General features: G+C 38.7%; 1 protein-coding gene across 1 annotated transcript in view; it reads left to right on the top strand.

Moving 5' to 3' along the window:
* Positions 1-17,686, top strand: part of CSMD2 (CUB and Sushi multiple domains 2) — a 795,888-nt gene that overhangs the window by 534,551 nt on the left and 243,651 nt on the right. Inside the window, exon 14 of the mRNA XM_058195470.1 lies at positions 13,826-14,152. Within this exon, the coding sequence (XP_058051453.1) occupies positions 13,826-14,152 (327 nt within the window). The remainder of the gene's footprint in view (positions 1-13,825; positions 14,153-17,686) is intronic.

Here is a 17,686-nt window from a genome sequence, read left to right as displayed (position 1 = left end):
AGATTCAAACTGTATGTATCGTCACTTGCCTTTGTGCAATGTGATGGGATGAGACTTGCTCATTTTCCACAGAAGTGTAGCATGCAAAAGCTGAGAAAACTTCTACAAAGTGAAATGCAATGTATTTTTGTAAATCTGAATGCATAGTAGATGCAGTGGTTTGTACATCTTTCAATAGTATGTTAACAAGCTCTATAGGGTATCTTATCAAAATATTACATTACTTTGATCCACCTATGGCAGGTTTTTGAATGTATATATCACCATCAGGCCTTGTTCCTCATCTCTTCCATAGATACATTCTGAGTATTGAATTTGTTAGTGCTTTGTCTGTATGATAGTCTTGGATTTACAGAAGGAAAAGTCTTCAGCTCTGTCCAAGCAAAAGGGTTTTCATTTTCTCTCATCATTGAATACTGTTTTGTCCAAATTCTTTATCTCTTTCCCTCCCCTTTTATAATAAGGGGCTGTTCTGTCTCCCTCCCCACCTCGGAGTAACGAGCTGGCCTTCAGCCAGTGGATTCACGGCTCTTATCAGTCCCGGCAGAGAAATCACAGCTGCTTGCCAAAGTTCAAACAAATGACTCACAGAGTAAGACTTCAGCTCTCTTTGAAATGGTTCAGCTAATCTTTTGCTCCCCATGGAGTGCGAGCAGTCCCAAAGCTCCTTATATATCCTGTGCTCCTGCCCCACCCTTCCCTGAAGGCGTAGCCTGAGGAAGGGAGGAATCAGGGGATGACGGCCTCATTACATCCTCCGACTGGCCTGGTTCTGGCTCCTGGAGCCGGGCCAAAGGCATCGGTGCTCCCAAGGTAAGCCTTACCGGCCCTTCCCCCTCACTCTCGGAGTCACTTTCGGGCATGGGGCCAGGTTCGGGGGCTGGAGTCACAACAGGGGCAGTATAAATAACCTTAAAAGCATGATTTGAAATAACGTGATTATCTATGGAATGGGAGGGTGCTTTACTGCCAATCAAATCCTCTTTCTGCCATTTTGGACAGGAAGCCAACTAATATTTCCAAGTCCAAGTGGAAGCATGGAGATCATTAATGTTCATTAAGGAGGTTTGGATTACTTTTTTTTTTTACATTTCTACTATCATATGATTCATTATTATCTGAAGCACCACAGTCATGGGTAGGAGGATCAATGAATTATTGTCCTGAGGTCCACTCTCTCCTTCCTGTTTGTCTTTGCTGCTATGTCTCAGCTGTGATAAAGGCTCACTGCTATTATTGCCAAAATTTGAACTGCTTGGTCCAAGCAGTCTCTTACTTTTTCCAGTAGTTCAATACTCTGTACCTGGATGTCTTGTATGGATCCAATCCATGTATTGAAAGGAGAAAAAAATGGCTGAAAATCTCTTTATCGTAAGGCAGTAGGCCAGACTATTAGTGGGTAATTGCTTAAATCTGCTAAAGACAGCTGGGCTGAGGAACAGGGAACTGCTGTAAAGACCAAGGACGAAGAACCTTGGAAATTGCTGATGCATCCTGAATAAACTATGCCCAATGCTTAGAATAAAAGCATAAAAGGAGTATGGGTTACCAAAGGTTGACTGACTGGGTTGCTAGAGCTTGCTAGGGGCTGACTAATAGCAGAAGATGTCAACGAGGCTACCTATAAATCCCCAGCCCATCTCAAAAGCCTGGGCAAAAGTTTGTATTCTCTCCCTGGGCAGTATCTCAGAAAAGCTTGGCTCAAAGTGAAGAACATGGTCTCCACTCATTAAGAGGATCTGGTGTTATTTTTCCCTCATCCATGTATTTCTGACATTAATACTGTTCAGACTTGAAAGGAACCATTTGCTCAGTCTGTCAATTTGCCTCCTATCAAAGTTCCGAATAATAGGTAAAAAAAGGATCAGCTTCTGTTTGTCAGTTTTATTGTTAAGGGATGTTTGCTGCTTGGAGATCAAAATCACAATCTATGTAGTAAGAGGAGTGGGTCTGGTCAGCAAAATTCAATCAGATTTTATATTGGAGGGGGAGCTTAAGTTTAACATAGCAACCTGGGAGAAGGAGCATTATTAATTAAAATATCTGTCAGATCTTTATCAGAGTTATTTTCATCTTTACATGCCTAGTTCTCATTATCCTCTCAAAGTTGCTTAGTACAGCATGTATGTTATTTATTTGGAGATTGTTTAAAAGATTTCCCTTGGTTGGGATGCCTGGAGGAAGCATCAAATCTTCCAATTTCTGCTTCTTCTTTTTTTTGAACTCCTAGCTGTCCTTTGGTGCCCAGAGCAGTTCCTGCAACAACTTTTAAGTTGCTGGTTTGTTTGATTTGGGTAAGAAGTTTCTCAAAGTTATGCCTGCCCAGGAAGATAGTCTGTAACACAGAAAAAAAAATATTTTCTACTGTAGAACAGATTGAAATAAAGTTACTGTTTTGCCATCATTTTCCATCTCTCACTCAGTCAATTGATAAAGATGTCTCAGTTATCTTGCGTAACACATACATGCATCTTTATTTACGATCAAAGATCAAACACAAATTTGTAACACGCTGTTAACTCTAATGAGAGCCCATTCCATCCAAGGCATCATGCTGAATAATCTGTTGTCACATTTTCTCAGCAGCTGTCTTCTTTAACACAATCACATAGGACAGGGAAGGCTACAAGCAAGAGTAGAATTTTTAAATGGATGTATTTATCATACAGATTTTTATATCATCCAATCGCCATAACTCTTGGCGGGTTACATCAAATTCACAACGTAAAATTGAATCATTGCACCTTAAAAATAGGCATCCCCATGAGATATACAACTCTATGTGTTTCCAGTCCTGACGTTTTCTTTAAAATCTGTCTTTTCTATGTAAGGGAAGGCCACTATAATGGAAGCAAAAGGTTTTCTTTAGAACAGATAGGAAATGTTTGAGCCACAGGTAATAGCTGGTGCATCCTCATATGCATTGTCCCAGTGTGCTGCACATTGTATCATTGGATCCTTATAGAAATCCAACTCCACAGGACTCTCTCAGGAAACCCTTCTAAGTCTCTTTTAGGGTTAAGAAAAAGAATTGGCTAAATAACAACATTATGGGGCAGCATGTATAACAGGTAAGGCCTGTTATTAAGAACACAGAAGCCTGCAATTACTGCAGGTTCAAGCCCGGCCCAAGGTTGACTCAGCCTTCCATCCTTTATAAGGTAGGTAAAATGAGGACCCAGATTGTTGGGGGGGCAATAAGTTGACTTTGTAAAAATATACAAATAGAATGAGACTATTGCCTTATACACTGTAAGCCGCCCTGAGTCTTCGGAGAAGGGCGGGGTATAAATGTAAACAAAAACAAAAAAACAAACAAAAAGTTTATAGATTAATTTTATATTGTCAAACTTCAGAAATCCATTCCTTTGTTTGGCCTTTGTTTAATGCCCAAATTCTTTTGTTGTTGTTGTTTTGTTTTCACTTGATGCAATGATGGCGAAATGAATTGAGTATGTTTCCGTAACTCATTAATATATGGCACTACATCCAGAGCAGTCTTTTAAGGAAATATGTATTCTCAATGGTATATGAGTATAATGTTCTTTTATCTTTTTTGTTGTTAGTTGCGAAGTCATGTCCAACCCATCGCAATTTTTTATTTTTTTTTACATTTATATCCCGCCCTTCTCCGAAGACTCAGGGCGGCTTACAGTGTGTAAGGCAATAGTCTCATTCTATTTGTATATTTACAAAGTCAACTTATTGCCCCCCCAACAATCTGGGTCCTCATTTTACCTACCTTATAAAGGATGGAAGGCTGAGTCAACCTTGGACCTGGTGGGGCTTGAACCTGCAGTAATTACAGGCAGCTGGTTTTAATAACAGGCTTCTTATAGCCTTGAGCCACCACGGTCCAGATGGACAACATTCCCATGGACAACATTCCTCCAGGCCTTCCTGTCCTCTACCATCCTCTGGAGTCCATTTAAACTCATGCCTACTGCTTCAGTGACTCCATCCAGCCACCTCATTCTCTGCCGTCCCCTTCTTGTTTTGCCCTCAATCTTTCCCAGCATTAGGCTCTTTTATCTTACCTGACGTTATTCTGGACTTAAAATCATCATCTTGCTGAAGTCTATAATATTTATTGTATTCATGCATACATGTATTATTATGTGTCATGCATTCTTGTATGAATCATGCATGCCTCTTAATTTTCTTATCATGTAAATGCCGTATTGATTATTTTGCTTTTTTCCTACTTTCTGGCTTTTTTTTTTCTATTATGGCCCTTCCAAGAAAAAAAGTAGCTAAAGCTATAATTTACAGTTAATAACTATATCTAAAACTATAGATGGCTATACCATACATTATTTCTTGGATGTCTTTGGAATCGGCACCACCACCACCAAGTCACTCCAATCATAACCTGGATTGAATACCCATCTGTTGTACATCTGCTTTTAGGTTCATAGCTAATTTTCAAGGAATGAAGCATTGAGGTGTATAAATTATTTATTCCTTTCTAAGGACTGCTAAATTTTATATCAGCTGTGGGTGGTTCCTTGAGCTTCAGGAAAAATTTGCCACAACAAAGTAAAACTGCAGATTAATCTCCCATTGGGACTCTATTAATCTTGTTAAGTTTGGTTCCTTTGATTGTTGATTTAAAAAAAATGGGCTACCCGATAAACTGCTCAAATAATATGGAATAATTTCTGAAATGAATCTCTTTCTGTGTTTGCAAATTCATATACATGGCCAAGCCAGATGACCAAATCTGTTTGTTGTGCACATTCTAAAGCAAAAGTCTTCAAACTTGGCAGCTTTAAGACTTGTGGACTTCAACTTCCAGAATTCTCCAGCCAGCTATGCTGCCAAGTTTGAAGATCTCTGTTCCAGAGGTGGTATTCAGCAGGTTCTGACCAATTCTGGGGAACTGGTAGCGGAAATTTTGAGTAGTTCGGAGAACCAGTAAATGCCACCTCTGACTGGCCCATCTATGCTCTGCCTCCCAAGTCCCAGCTGAACAAGAGGAAATGGGGATTTTGCAGTAGCCTTCCCCTAGAGCAGGGTGGGAATGGAGTTTTTACAGTATCCTTCCCCTGCCATGCCCACCAAACCATGTCCACCAAGTCATGCCACACATGCCCACAGAACCAGTAGTAAAAAAAAAAAATGAATTCCACCACTGCTCTGTTGTAAAGAGTAGTTTGGACAGCACTATAAAGAAAACTAGCTTTTTTGTAATTTATACAAATTACTAACCTTCATGGTTTCTCTTATTCCTGCAAAGAAAGCAGATTGTTTCATTTATCACAATTGTGCTAGAGGCATCTTCAGAAGGGAGGGGTGTCATCAAAAGTCAGGAGAAAGTCGTGTCCACTTCTTGACTTCTTTGACCCTTACAACAGATGCATTTTTCATACACATAATTATTTCATTTTTCAATTACAATATTCAGAAATAGATTACTCTGCAATATGATTCACCTTGAGACTACTACAATTGTAGAATATAAATAAATGGGGAAAATAGAATTAAATATTGTTTTTCATGATTAGGCTAATTAAGCCATCTAAAGATTTCACTTTTAATTTCAAGGGGGATTTCAGCTCAAGCCTTTCCAGACTTACGGAACAATGTGCAATATTAATAGCAGATTTTCAGGAAGTTCAGATGACGAGTAGTTACCTTTCTGCTACCTGAATTGATAGCCCTCAGCCTTTATTTGTATTAGCAGTGTTCACACAATATGTTTAATCTGGTCATTGAATTAACTCATATCCTGCATTTGCACAATACAGGGACTCATAAAATATCCAAATAGATTGAGTTTATATTAAACTACAAAACCAGGATTAAGTTTAACAAACATCTGGTTTAAAATGGTGTAAAATGAAAAATAAAATGAATTTTCAAATGGTTTAAAATGAAATAAAATGGTTTAAAATGAAGGGGTGTGCGTAAGTGCACAAATGTGCCTACCATTCTTGTCCTATTGTTTTCTTTCACTGTGTGTGCTTGTATATAATGTTGTGACAAAAAAAAAGATGTGGTAATTCATGTAAATGTAACTTGTAGGTCTTTAAGCAAGTCTGTTTAAGATATGGTTCAAAGATGAAGGGGCCAGGGATATGCAGTGAAGAGGTAATTGCAATGCATATAGACAAATTTACCAGGACCAGAACTGAAAAAGAAGAGAGATTACCTCAGTTCGAGCTAGGCTGGGAGAAAAGAAATCCAAAAGAAATTTAAGCCTGCAATATTTTATAAGTGGCAGCCTTTTAAGAGGAGTTCAAAAGAAGCTGACTTAATAAACACCTTTTATTTCTGTTTTCGGTGAATGAGTGCCTATCTTTACATGTTGGGGATTATTCAAAAATAAGCAACCCATCCTCCTCATTAAATTAAGGTTTTAAATAATATTATTAGGGATTTTTCTCTTATTTCCATTTTTTTTTTACAATTTTGTAAGGTTATGTCACTTTTTTATCTGCTATACAGAGGAATATTTAATGATTAAAATTAAACGGTAGATTTATTTTTTGTTCAAGCTGAATTGCAATGAAATTCTAACCATTGGGGTTGCATAAACTCCTTTTATCACTTTAAAAGGGTAATGTGTCACAATGTTGGTACAGGAGACTTCTCTAATTTGAATTTTAAAAAAAAGGCAGCGTTTTTTTTCTCTCCTGGGAGACATGGTAACAAAAAACAAAGCTGAAAAAAGCCCCATTGTTTTTTTTGATGGGGGAGAGCGAGGACATCTTTCTTCATCTCCTCCCTCTGGATTAATAGGAGCTGAGACTGCAGATTTTTTAAAATCTTTCAGAAATGTTTAAAAACACTGAAAACAGATTAATGACTCTCACACAGGGTGCTGACAGGTTCTGTAGAACCTTTAGCGGAAATTTTGAGTAGTTCGGAGAACCGGTTGCAGAAATTTTGAAAAGTTTGAAGAACTGCAAACACCACCTCTGGCTGGCCCCAGAGTGGGGTGGGAATGGGGATTTTGCAATATCTTTCCCCTGCCATGCCCACCAAGCCACGCCCACAGAACCAGTAGTAAAGAATTTCAAATTCTACCAGTGCTGTCACACATAACCTTTAGTCACTTCATCATTAAATCACTGCAAGAACCCTAAGGATTTTCACAAAATTGTTCCATATTCTCTTCCTTTTCCAAGGAATTTTTCAAGCAATTTTCCTTCAAGAAATGAATTAAAAATGGTAAAAGTTCAGTGCAAGGGAATTTTCTACTTAGTACTAGTTTTTTTGTTCAGTTTTTCACTAGTTCTGGTTTGAGTTCCTCATTCTTTTTGTCTCAGTATATAGATGTTTCAAGATGTTTGGGGCCTCAGGAAATGTTCTCTCCAGCAAAGTCTTATCACCTTTGAAATGATCACAACTGAAACGTTCTACCTTTGGCTCCAAACTACTTTTCTATCGCTCCCAGAAAATTCACCAAAATTCACTCAAACTTTGATAGAAAACTGCTAAGAAAGAGAAATGTGGTCTCCTGTTTTTTTTTTTTCTTATGCAGATAAACACATTTGTTGTTGTTGTTCAGTCACAAAATTTGTCTGACTCTTCACAACCCCATGAACCCATAGCACACCAGGCCCCCTGTCCTCCACTATCTTCTGGAGTTTCCCCAAATTCATGTTCATCGTATCAGTGGAACCATTGTATTTAATCATCTTATCCTCTGCCATCGCTTTTTCCTTTTGCCTCCAACCTTTCCCAACAGCAGAGTCTTTCCCAATGAGTCCTCTCTTCCCATTTGGTGGCCAAAGTATTTGAGCTTCCTTTAGGAACAAACATTCATACGTACATACACAAACATAAAACAAAACCGAGTATTTGGTGCAAATCTTTACACTACCTCTTTCCCTCAGCCCAGCCAAATAAAAACTCCTTTGGACAACCCAACTTACTCCTCATCACCCTAATTAAAACAAACACACAGCATTTAAAGTGAAGCCAATAGAAGTTTGTCAGCCTATGTTTAGCGGCTAAAAGATAAAATGCAGCCATTAGGCCCTTTGGAAAGGAGAAAATACAAGCAAAGACATGACAAATAGACCCAGTTATATGTTTAAGAAAGCGCATCTGAGCATCATTATATTCCTGCTTGTTAATTAGCATGAAATGTCTGCTATGGGATGTAGGTGATGGCCAAGGACCAGGAGAAGGCAGGCAAAATGTGGAAGGCAAATGTTTGCAGGTGGAAGAAACCAGCCTAGCTATAAATGGATTGGACATCCAAGAGACGGGTCCAATTAAAGATCCTTTTTGCTATGGGAAGCCAATGGACCTCATCAGCCACAGTGTGGTAAAAGCTCCCTCTGGACGGCTGAGCTGGCTCCATATTCGCAGTTGTGCTCTAAACATTTTTTTCTTAATTGCCTTTACTTTCCCACCATCTGGCTTCACACCTCGTTAGCTGAAGCTGCTGGTCCCCCTCCTGATGATGACATAATGGCAGAGGATGGGGAGCGGTTTTGCCTTAAGTTGACATGGAGATGCATATCAGGAGCTGGAGTACAGTTGTTTTCTTTGCTGGACTCTGAGCAGTAGATTCCTTGCACTCTGCTCAGGGAACGCAATGGTGACTTTTTCTTGGGCTTTGCGTGGTATTTGTCTAACCATCCATGCTTGCTATCTGCAGAATGTTGGAACCACTTTTGGGAATGGGAGGGGGGATGTGATAGAGGTGTATAAAATTATCATGGCAAGTCCAAGGGAGAGATATAATTTGGCTTCCGCCCATAGCAGCTGTTTGGAATTAAGCCCAGGAGGAATGGGGAGAGGGTGGGAAATGTAGAATGCTCAGCTGCTTGATGAGCAGAAGGGATAACTTTATATTTTAAAATAGCCAGAAATCCTGAGGAAGAGGGAAAGAGGAGTAGGAGAAAAAGAGTTTGCAGTTTTGGGAAAGGTGATAGTCAGGAGGAACGTGTAGCCTCCATTCTAGAAATTGATATTTGACATATTGGAAGAAGGGCTCTACTGCAGGGATGTCCAACCTTGGCAACTTTAAGACTTGTGGACTTCAACTCCCAGAATTTGCTGGCTGAGGAATTCTGGGAGTTGAAGTCCACAAGTCTTAAAGTTGCCAAGTTTGGACACCCCTGCTCTACTGTCTTCTCCCATAGTAAGCAGAGTTTGATACAGATATTCTGTGTTTGAGCTTCTGGTAAAGGATGTTCACACAATGCAACTGTGGACAAAGATGGCAAGGAAGGAGACTCCCCCCCCCTGTCTTTTATAACACCAAATCCAATGGTATTCAGGTAAACTGAATGGTGGCCTTTCAAACCAATCCAAACCCTTTACCCAAGATGAGGTTGTATTCTAGAATTTAGAGATGACTGTAAAATAAAAACATGGGAATTGCATTGGTTTTCCTTTATTACAGCTATAATTCAATTCTAAGGGATTTATTTATATAAAGTATACTCTCGTTTTCTTCCTTGGATAATATCCAATATGGTTAGAGAACAGAAATAGGAAAGGAGATGCTGTTGTGGTGACTTTAAATTGTTCTTCAATAACAGTAACATGAAAACAGAATTGGAAGATGCCTTTAAGGTCTTCTAGTCCAACCCCCTGGTCAAAGGAGGAGATCCTATACCATTCTGGACAAATGGATGTCCACTCTCTTCTGAAAAACCTCCAGTGATGGAAAACCTACAACTTCTGGAGGCAAGCTGTTCCATAAAAACTCCATAATTCAACTGTACAGATTTTTTTTTCTGTTATGGCTATCTAATTTATCTCTTCTCTCTCATTAGTATGATAAACGAGCCTGTTATCTATATCCTCTAAATACCTTGGACCATTTACTCTTTACTCTAAGTTTCTATAATTGGGCAAAACCTGTTTGGTTTACAGTTCAGATATCCTATTGGCTTTCTGAAAGACTTGAAGATCTACCAGTACGCCGCCACCACCCCAATATGGGGCATAGGATGTTAGTGGAACTGGCATATATGTGTCATTTTATTCTGTTGGAGAATTCTTAGGGATGACTTGACTTGTTTTTTTTTTTAAATAGGTGTTTTAATTAGGCTTTATAAATTATTGGTCACTGAAAGTTAGATTTGTCAAGATGGATGAATGGTTCTATAAATTTGTTTAATTAATAAATATAGATTTAGCTTGATGCAGCTTGAGGTTGTTATACAAACTGAAATGCTGTCTTCTGATTTTCGTATGTCTCTGGAAGGTTGCATGCTATTCAACACTCAGAATATTGGAATAAAAAAACACAAGTATTGTAGAAATTGCATACAACATAGTATACTATATATTAGGGAAATTTGTTTAGAAAAAATAACGGCATATTGATGAAGACAGTTGCAAAAATGTTTAAGTAGAGGATTTTTTAAAAAAATTTTTTTTTTAAAAAAATGCTTAAAGGTATAAATATAAAATATACTTGTACTTAGAAGTTAATGTTATAGAAACAAAAGAAATTTACCTCACTCTGTTCATAGCAAACATTATTTTAAAGAAGACTGTGTTAGGTGTTAATGAGAATTATTACATTGATTGGTTCCACTATAGATTTTTTTTCGCATGAATAGCAGTTACTACTTTCAATATTGTCCATAGCTTCAGCTTCTGTGTGTGGCTTCTTTTTCCTCATTTACTAATGGCAGTAATGCCATGGGGAGGATTGCACATATACGGTCACATTGTTTTGGGGAACAAACCTTTGAAGTGAGACCTTAGCTCCCTCAAATCTTGTAGCTAGACATTTTTCTCCATCTGGGTCTGGCCTTCAGTTTGTACTAATACAAACAGACCTAGCCTAGGGGGCAGAAGGGAACAAATTTGATGGGTCTGACTCTGACTTTGAAATTCCAGCTAATGGCTTTCAAAAGTGGACAATTTGGTAGCTATGCACCATCATATTGACAGTTCTCAGGTAAGCCAAAAATCAGTCATTTTGAATGACAGTCACTCACCAAATTTCAGCAGCAGAATCTTTACGGGCAGAGGAAGATCACAAAATAGGAGTTAGGGATGCTTCTGGGTTAATTTTAGTTTCCTCTGCTTGATCTTACTAAAGATTTAGACTTAATAAATCTACGATTACAGAATAATAGAGTTGGAAGGGACCTTGGAGGTCTTCTCGTCAGGCGATCCTTTACCATTCCAGACAATCCAATCTCTTCTTAAAACCTCAGTGGTGGGATTCAGCCAGTTCGCACCACTTCGGGAAAACCGGTTGTTAACTTTCTGAGCAGTTTGGTAAACTGGTTTATTTATTTATTTATTTATTTATTTACATTTATATCCCGCCCTTTTCCGAAGACTCAGGGTGGCTTACAGTGTATAAGGCAATAGTCTCATTCTATTTGTATATTTACAAAGTCAACTTATTGCCCCCCCAACAATCTGGGTCCTCATTTTACCTACCTTATAAAGGATGGAAGGCAGAGTCAACCTTGGGCCGGGCTTGAACCTGCAGTAATTGCAGGCTACTGTGTTCTAATAACAGGCTCCTTACAGCCTGAGCTATCCACGGCCCTAACGGTTGTTGGAAGAAATCATTAGGGCAGAGAACCGGTTGTTAAATTACTTGAATCCCACCACTGTAAAACCTCCAGTGATATGTAGTTGAAGATATCAAGACGAGGTCATCTTGGGGCAACTTGATCAAGATCCATACCAAACCATTTCTACTGTTTCCTTTCATGTCATGTGTGTGTATATATGTGAGAGAATGCATGGAAACTGCTTGAGAAGAAAAGATATGATGAAATCCATCCATATGTCTCCAATATATATCCATGAACAAATCAACATGAATGTTTTGCAAGAAAATGACTTCCACGGTGCCATGATGAAATTGCAGTTTGACCTAAAGGCTAGTTTTGAGCTGATAAACTGAGCAGACAAACCAATAGATATCTGAAGAGTTTCATGAAAATCCACTGATGGAAGTATAATCTGAAGTTACCTTGTTAAATATTTCAACATTTTAAATATCTAGTTTGCCTAGCTTTGAATGAATTATTGTTAATGTTGTTCCCTTGCACATTTTGAGTAGACAGCCTTGGTTTGTGGGAAAGGTTTGGCTCAGCATCCATAAAAAAGATAAGCTGGGTTATCTTGGGTAATGTAAGAAATCTGTGTTACAGTTAGTCCTTGCTTAATCATTTCTCAAGGTTATGACAGCTCCTCCCTCCTTGGAGTTACGATTGCTGCTCCCTGCATTTCCCTCCATGGTCACATTTTGGATGTTTGTCTTGCATTTATGACTGATTGCAGTGTCCTGTAGACACATGACCACAACTGATCATCACTTTTTGCCGGCAAATCACATCGATTTGAAATCACTTTATGACCATATGGTTTGCTTAATGACCATGTGATCCATTTAATGATCATGTTGATTTGCTTTAGGACCATTATATAAACAGTTGTAAAATCAAGTCAGGTCATGTGGCGACCTGCTTAACAACCACAAGGACTTACAGTAGAAATTCCAGCCTCAGTTTTGGTTGTTAAGCGAAGACTTACTTATATTATCATTAACCTTTGCTCCTTACAAAAGAAATTTTTCCCCCTGCTTTTTTTGACAGTAAGTGAAAGAATTCCTTTATGTCCCCTTGAATTTCTGAAGGGAAAGCACCATTTGAATCTAAAACAACAAAAATGAATAAAAATAAGAGCCTGCAGTAGAACAAGCAAAAACAGGCATATGCTTATATAAGAATTTGCATCTTAATGTACAGTTTGATCTTATTCTACAAATCATTAAATCAATGTCAATGGTCAATTTCAAAACCTTTTGTCAGGAAATTATTTCAAATACTGTATGTTCAAAAAAAAAAATTTAAATCCAGCAAATACACAAATAGGCTTGGAATGCCTAAAACAACCAAATAATTTTATCATATCCAATTGCTGTATCTCATACTTAACGTAACATTCCTAAGTTCTAAGAATTGGGTTGTTTTCCACAACTTTATATACACAGTTTTAACTGACATATTATGTAAAGAGTGTTTTTTCACTTTAATTACTCATCCTGTAACACACATTAGCAAAGACCCCTTTAGAGACAACAAATATTGCTTCTTTCTTTATTGCATTTTCAACTTGAATTCAGACCTACTTTCCCCCAGACAAAAATCCCTTTGAAAATTCCTACTTATTTATTGAAACTGGGTGGTGAAAAAGTTGAACCTTGTATTTATATATATGGTTGTTGTTTTTAATTATACTTCTTTTAAATTGCTCTTCAATCAAAGAGGACAGCAATTCTTATTTCCCCTATTTGGTAGCTTAATTGTTTTATTGTATAAAAGAGCCAATTAATACATTACACAGAATTCAGATATCAGTTAGATATCGTGACTTTTCTACAAAAAAACAAGCAAAACTAAAACCTAAATTTTCCTGACTCAATAATTTGATAACTTAAAACTTAAAGATAAGAAAAAATTTACATCAATGTAAATCTGAGGTGTTACTTCAGTTGTACAAATAAAGCTAAGTGTGGCATTGATAGGCTATTGAAAACTGCATATAATTATTTTGTAATATAATAAGGATTTCTATTTGTAGTTTGGTATGTAATACTCAGATCTCCAGTGTATAATTGTTAATGTTTATGAATATTTCAAAGAAGGAAAATAGAAAACAAAACAAAGATTAAAGGGAGAAAAGCTGCTTTGAGAAATAGATAACTTTATACTTAACTGACAGGATAGCAGTTTTTGAGTTTTCATTTTCTGTTTCTCTTCACAACCTTAAAAATGCAAAGAACTGGCATTAAATTCATCTGATTAAGTTGCATGCACAGTGACACTTCTCTCGTCCTCCTCTGTCCTTCCTTCCTTTTGTTTTTTCACTGCAGTTTCCTGCTTCTTCAATTTCACCAGTCCATCTGGGATTGTGCTCTCCCCGAATTACCCTGAGGAATATGGCAGCAGCTTGCATTGCGTCTGGCTAATCATCGCAAAACCTGAAAGTCGGATCCATTTGGCTTTCAACGATTTTGATGTGGAGCCTCAGTTTGACTTCTTGGCGGTGAAGGATGGTGGAACAGCTGAATCACCCACCCTCGGGACCTTCTCTGGAAGCCAACTCCCATCTTCTCTGACCAGTAGTGGCCATGTTGCCAGGCTGGAATTCCAGACAGATCACTCTACTGAGAAGCGTGGCTTCAACATCACATTTACCAGTAAGTCAACAGAATGATACTATACGAACAGGTGTGCAAGGAAGCATTCAGGGCTACCTCTTTGTTGTTTTCAATCATAGTGGCAGCTAGAAATGCACAGATCAGTACAAATGCTACTGCTGGTAAATCAATATCGGGTCTGATGGAGTTACATTTTGTTTTCTCTAGGGTATTTCTCATGATAGGCAGCTTCCAATCCTAACCAATCTTAAATAGTAAGTTAAATAGGTAACTGACATGCTACACAAGAAAGCATAACCCTCTAGCTTCATATTTATGAGCAGGAGTCATTTTGGGCTCTGCAAAGGTTCTACTAGGATGGAGAGAATATCCTGTTTGCAGGGAGGGTACACACTCAGCATCACAGCCATTTGTGAACAATCAAGGCCTCCAAAGGAAATTTATTTACTTACTGTATTTATCAAATTCCCATGGTCTCCCATCTTGCACAAAGCAAGTAGGGGTGGTTACAATAAAACCAATAATAAAACATAAATAGAAAAATATAGAAGGACTACAGTGGCAGAAAAGGCTTGTCTGCAGGTTCAAGTCCCACCAGGCCCAAGGTTGACTCAGCCTTCCATCCTTTATAAGGTAGGTAAAATGAGGACCCAGATTGTTGGGGGCAATAAGTTGACTTTGTATATAATATACAAATGGATGAAGACTATTGCTTGACATAGTGTAAGCTGCCCTGAGTCTTCAGAGAAGGGCGGGATATAAATGCAAATAAAATAAAAAATGAAATAAATTGTCTCCTGTGTCCCACCAGTTGAAAGACCTTAATATACGGGACCTGTAAAATGTCCCTCCTGAAAGATCTGATGGGATAACAGAATAATAGTGTTGAAAGGGACCTTGGTTCTGGTCTTTTAGTCCAATACCCTGCTCAAGCAGGTGACCATATATCATCTGAGACAAATGGTTGGTCAAATCTCTTCTTAAAAACCTCAGTGATGCAGCACCCACAACTTATGAAAGGAAATTGTCCCACTAATTAATTGTTCTAACTGTCAGGAAATTTATCCTTAGTTCTAAGTTGGTTCCCTCCTTGATTAGGTCTATCTAATGCTTCTTGTTCTACCTTCAGGTGATTTGGAGAATAGTTTGACTCCCTCTTCTTTGTGGCAGTCCTTTAGATATTGACACACCGCTATCATGTCTCCCCTAGTCCTTCTTTTCATTAAATTAGATATACCCAGTTCCTGCAACTATTCTTCATGTATTTTAGGATGGGTAGGTGTAATCAGGGAGAGGTAGTCCTTCAAATAGCTTGGCCAGCACCTTGAATTGGGACCTTCAAATAGCTCGGTCAGCACCTTGAAAACCAGCACCTTGAATTGGGCCCAGAAGCAAACTGGAAACTTAGAATGCATCTACCACATGCTCTTGAAATTTAAAACTGTCCTGTGATCCAGGAGATCATCACTACTGTACTTTCACCGTATTTTCTAACATATGGAGCCTCTGTGCTTTAATTTATGTTGCTGAATATAAATTGCTCGAGAATCTTTTTAAAATGCAAATTGCCCTTCTTTCATTCTTTGACATGTCAATTTCTCCAGTTCTTTAACATATTTTTCCCTGTTGTAAATTCTCACTGTCTTTCCTAATATAGATAGCATTATTTGCTTGCAACTATCTGTTCTGCATCCTCTTTTCAGATAATTTTCAGGTAAATTAAACCTCATAAGTGAATGACAAATGTCAACATCATTTGATGTTAATATGCTTTGCAGCTGCAAAGTTCTACTGACTCCCGAAGGGATCTGTGGCATATACATATTTGTAGCTTTTGAATATTTAAGGCCAGACTGCATATTTTGACTAAAATCTGGCAATCCCTGTTTTCACATTTTTGCGGAATGAGAAATAGCATAAGTAGGAGCAACAATTAAGTTAAAAACGTGTTGCAAGTTTCTCTGAATTGATTGATCTTGGAAGTGAACAGATTTGGGTTCAGTTTTTAATTCTGCAGTACAGGAAGACGTCAATTTACAACCACAACTGAAGCCAGAGTTTCCATTGCTAAGCAAGGTGGTTGTTAAGTGAATCGCACCTGATTTAATGACCGTTTTTGCTACAGTTTTCAAAAGAATCACTACAATTGTTAAGTGAGCTATGCAGTTGTTAAGCAAATCCACCTCCCCCATTTGCTTGTCAGAAGTCAACCAGAAAGGTCGCAAATTGTGATCACATGACCCTGGGATACTGCAACCATTGCAAAAATATGTGGGTTGCCAAGCACCTGAATTTTGATGCTATGACAGTCATAAATGTAAAAAGCAGTCATAATTCACCTTTCTTGATGCCCATTGTAACTTTGAACTGTCGCTAAGCAAATGGTTGCAAATAGAGAACTGCCTATAGTTGCTCAAACTTACATACATACCTCTCTAATTTCTTTCCTACCCACTTACACACACATACACACCATATTCAGGAAGATTTATTTATTTATTTATTTATTTTTCAAATTTATATACCGCCCTATCTCCCTAAGGACTCAGGGCGGTTCACAGGCAGTTAAAATACATATAAATACAAATTAAAAAACGACAATTAAAAAACTTATTCTATTGCCTAATTTAAAAACAATATAAATAATAAAAACCCCTTAAAACCAATAACTTTAAAATCTAATCCAGTCCCGCGCAGATGAATAAGTGCGTTTTAAGCTCGCGACGAAAGGTTCGGAGGTCCGGAAGTTGACGAAGTCCTGGGGGGAGTTCGTTCCAGAGGTGGAGCCCCACAGAAGGCCCTTCCTGGGTGTCGCCAGACGGCACTGCCTAGCTGACGGCACCCTGAGGAGTCCCTCTCTGTGGGAGCGCACGGGTCGGTGAGAGGTATTTGGAAGCAGTAGGCGGTCCCGTAAATAGCCCGGCCCTATGCCATGGAGCGCTTTAAAGACGTTCACCAACACCTTGAAGCGCACCCGGAAGGCCACAGGTAGCCAGTGCAGTCTGCGCAGGATAGGTGTAACACGGGAGCCCCGAGGGGCTCCCTCTATCACCCGCGCAGCCGCGTTCTGGACCAACTGAAGCCTCCGGATGCCCCTCAAGGGGAGCCCCATTAGTTTAGTTTTAGTTTTATTAGATTTTTATACCGCCCTTCTCCCGAAGGACTCAGGGTGGTGTACAGCCGAAATAAAATACAGAGTATATACAATTAAAAGAAATTAAAAGAAACTATTAATAAATGGCCGATAATTTAAAAATTAAAAAATTTACAAATGTTTAAAATCTCTAAAACCCCAATTTAAAATCACTATTTATGCCAGTCCTGCTTGAATAAATAAGTATGTTTTTAGCTCACGACGGAAGGTCCGAAGATCAGGAACTTGACGTAAGCCAGGGGGGAGTTCGTTCCAGAGCGTCGGTGCTCCCACAGAGAAGGCCCTACCCCTGGGAGCCGCCAGCCGACATTGTTTGGCGGACGGCACCCTGAGAAGTCCCTCTGTGAGAGCGTCTGGTCGATGGGAGGCATACGGTAACAGCAGGCGGTCTCGTAAGTACCGGGTCCTAAGCCATGGGC

This window comes from Ahaetulla prasina, chromosome 10 (assembly GCF_028640845.1).
Source record: "Ahaetulla prasina isolate Xishuangbanna chromosome 10, ASM2864084v1, whole genome shotgun sequence".
Lineage (NCBI taxonomy): Eukaryota > Metazoa > Chordata > Lepidosauria > Squamata > Colubridae > Ahaetulla > Ahaetulla prasina.
The sequence above is the reverse complement of the archived record's forward strand: the minus strand, read 5'-3'. Positions and strand labels throughout refer to the sequence as shown.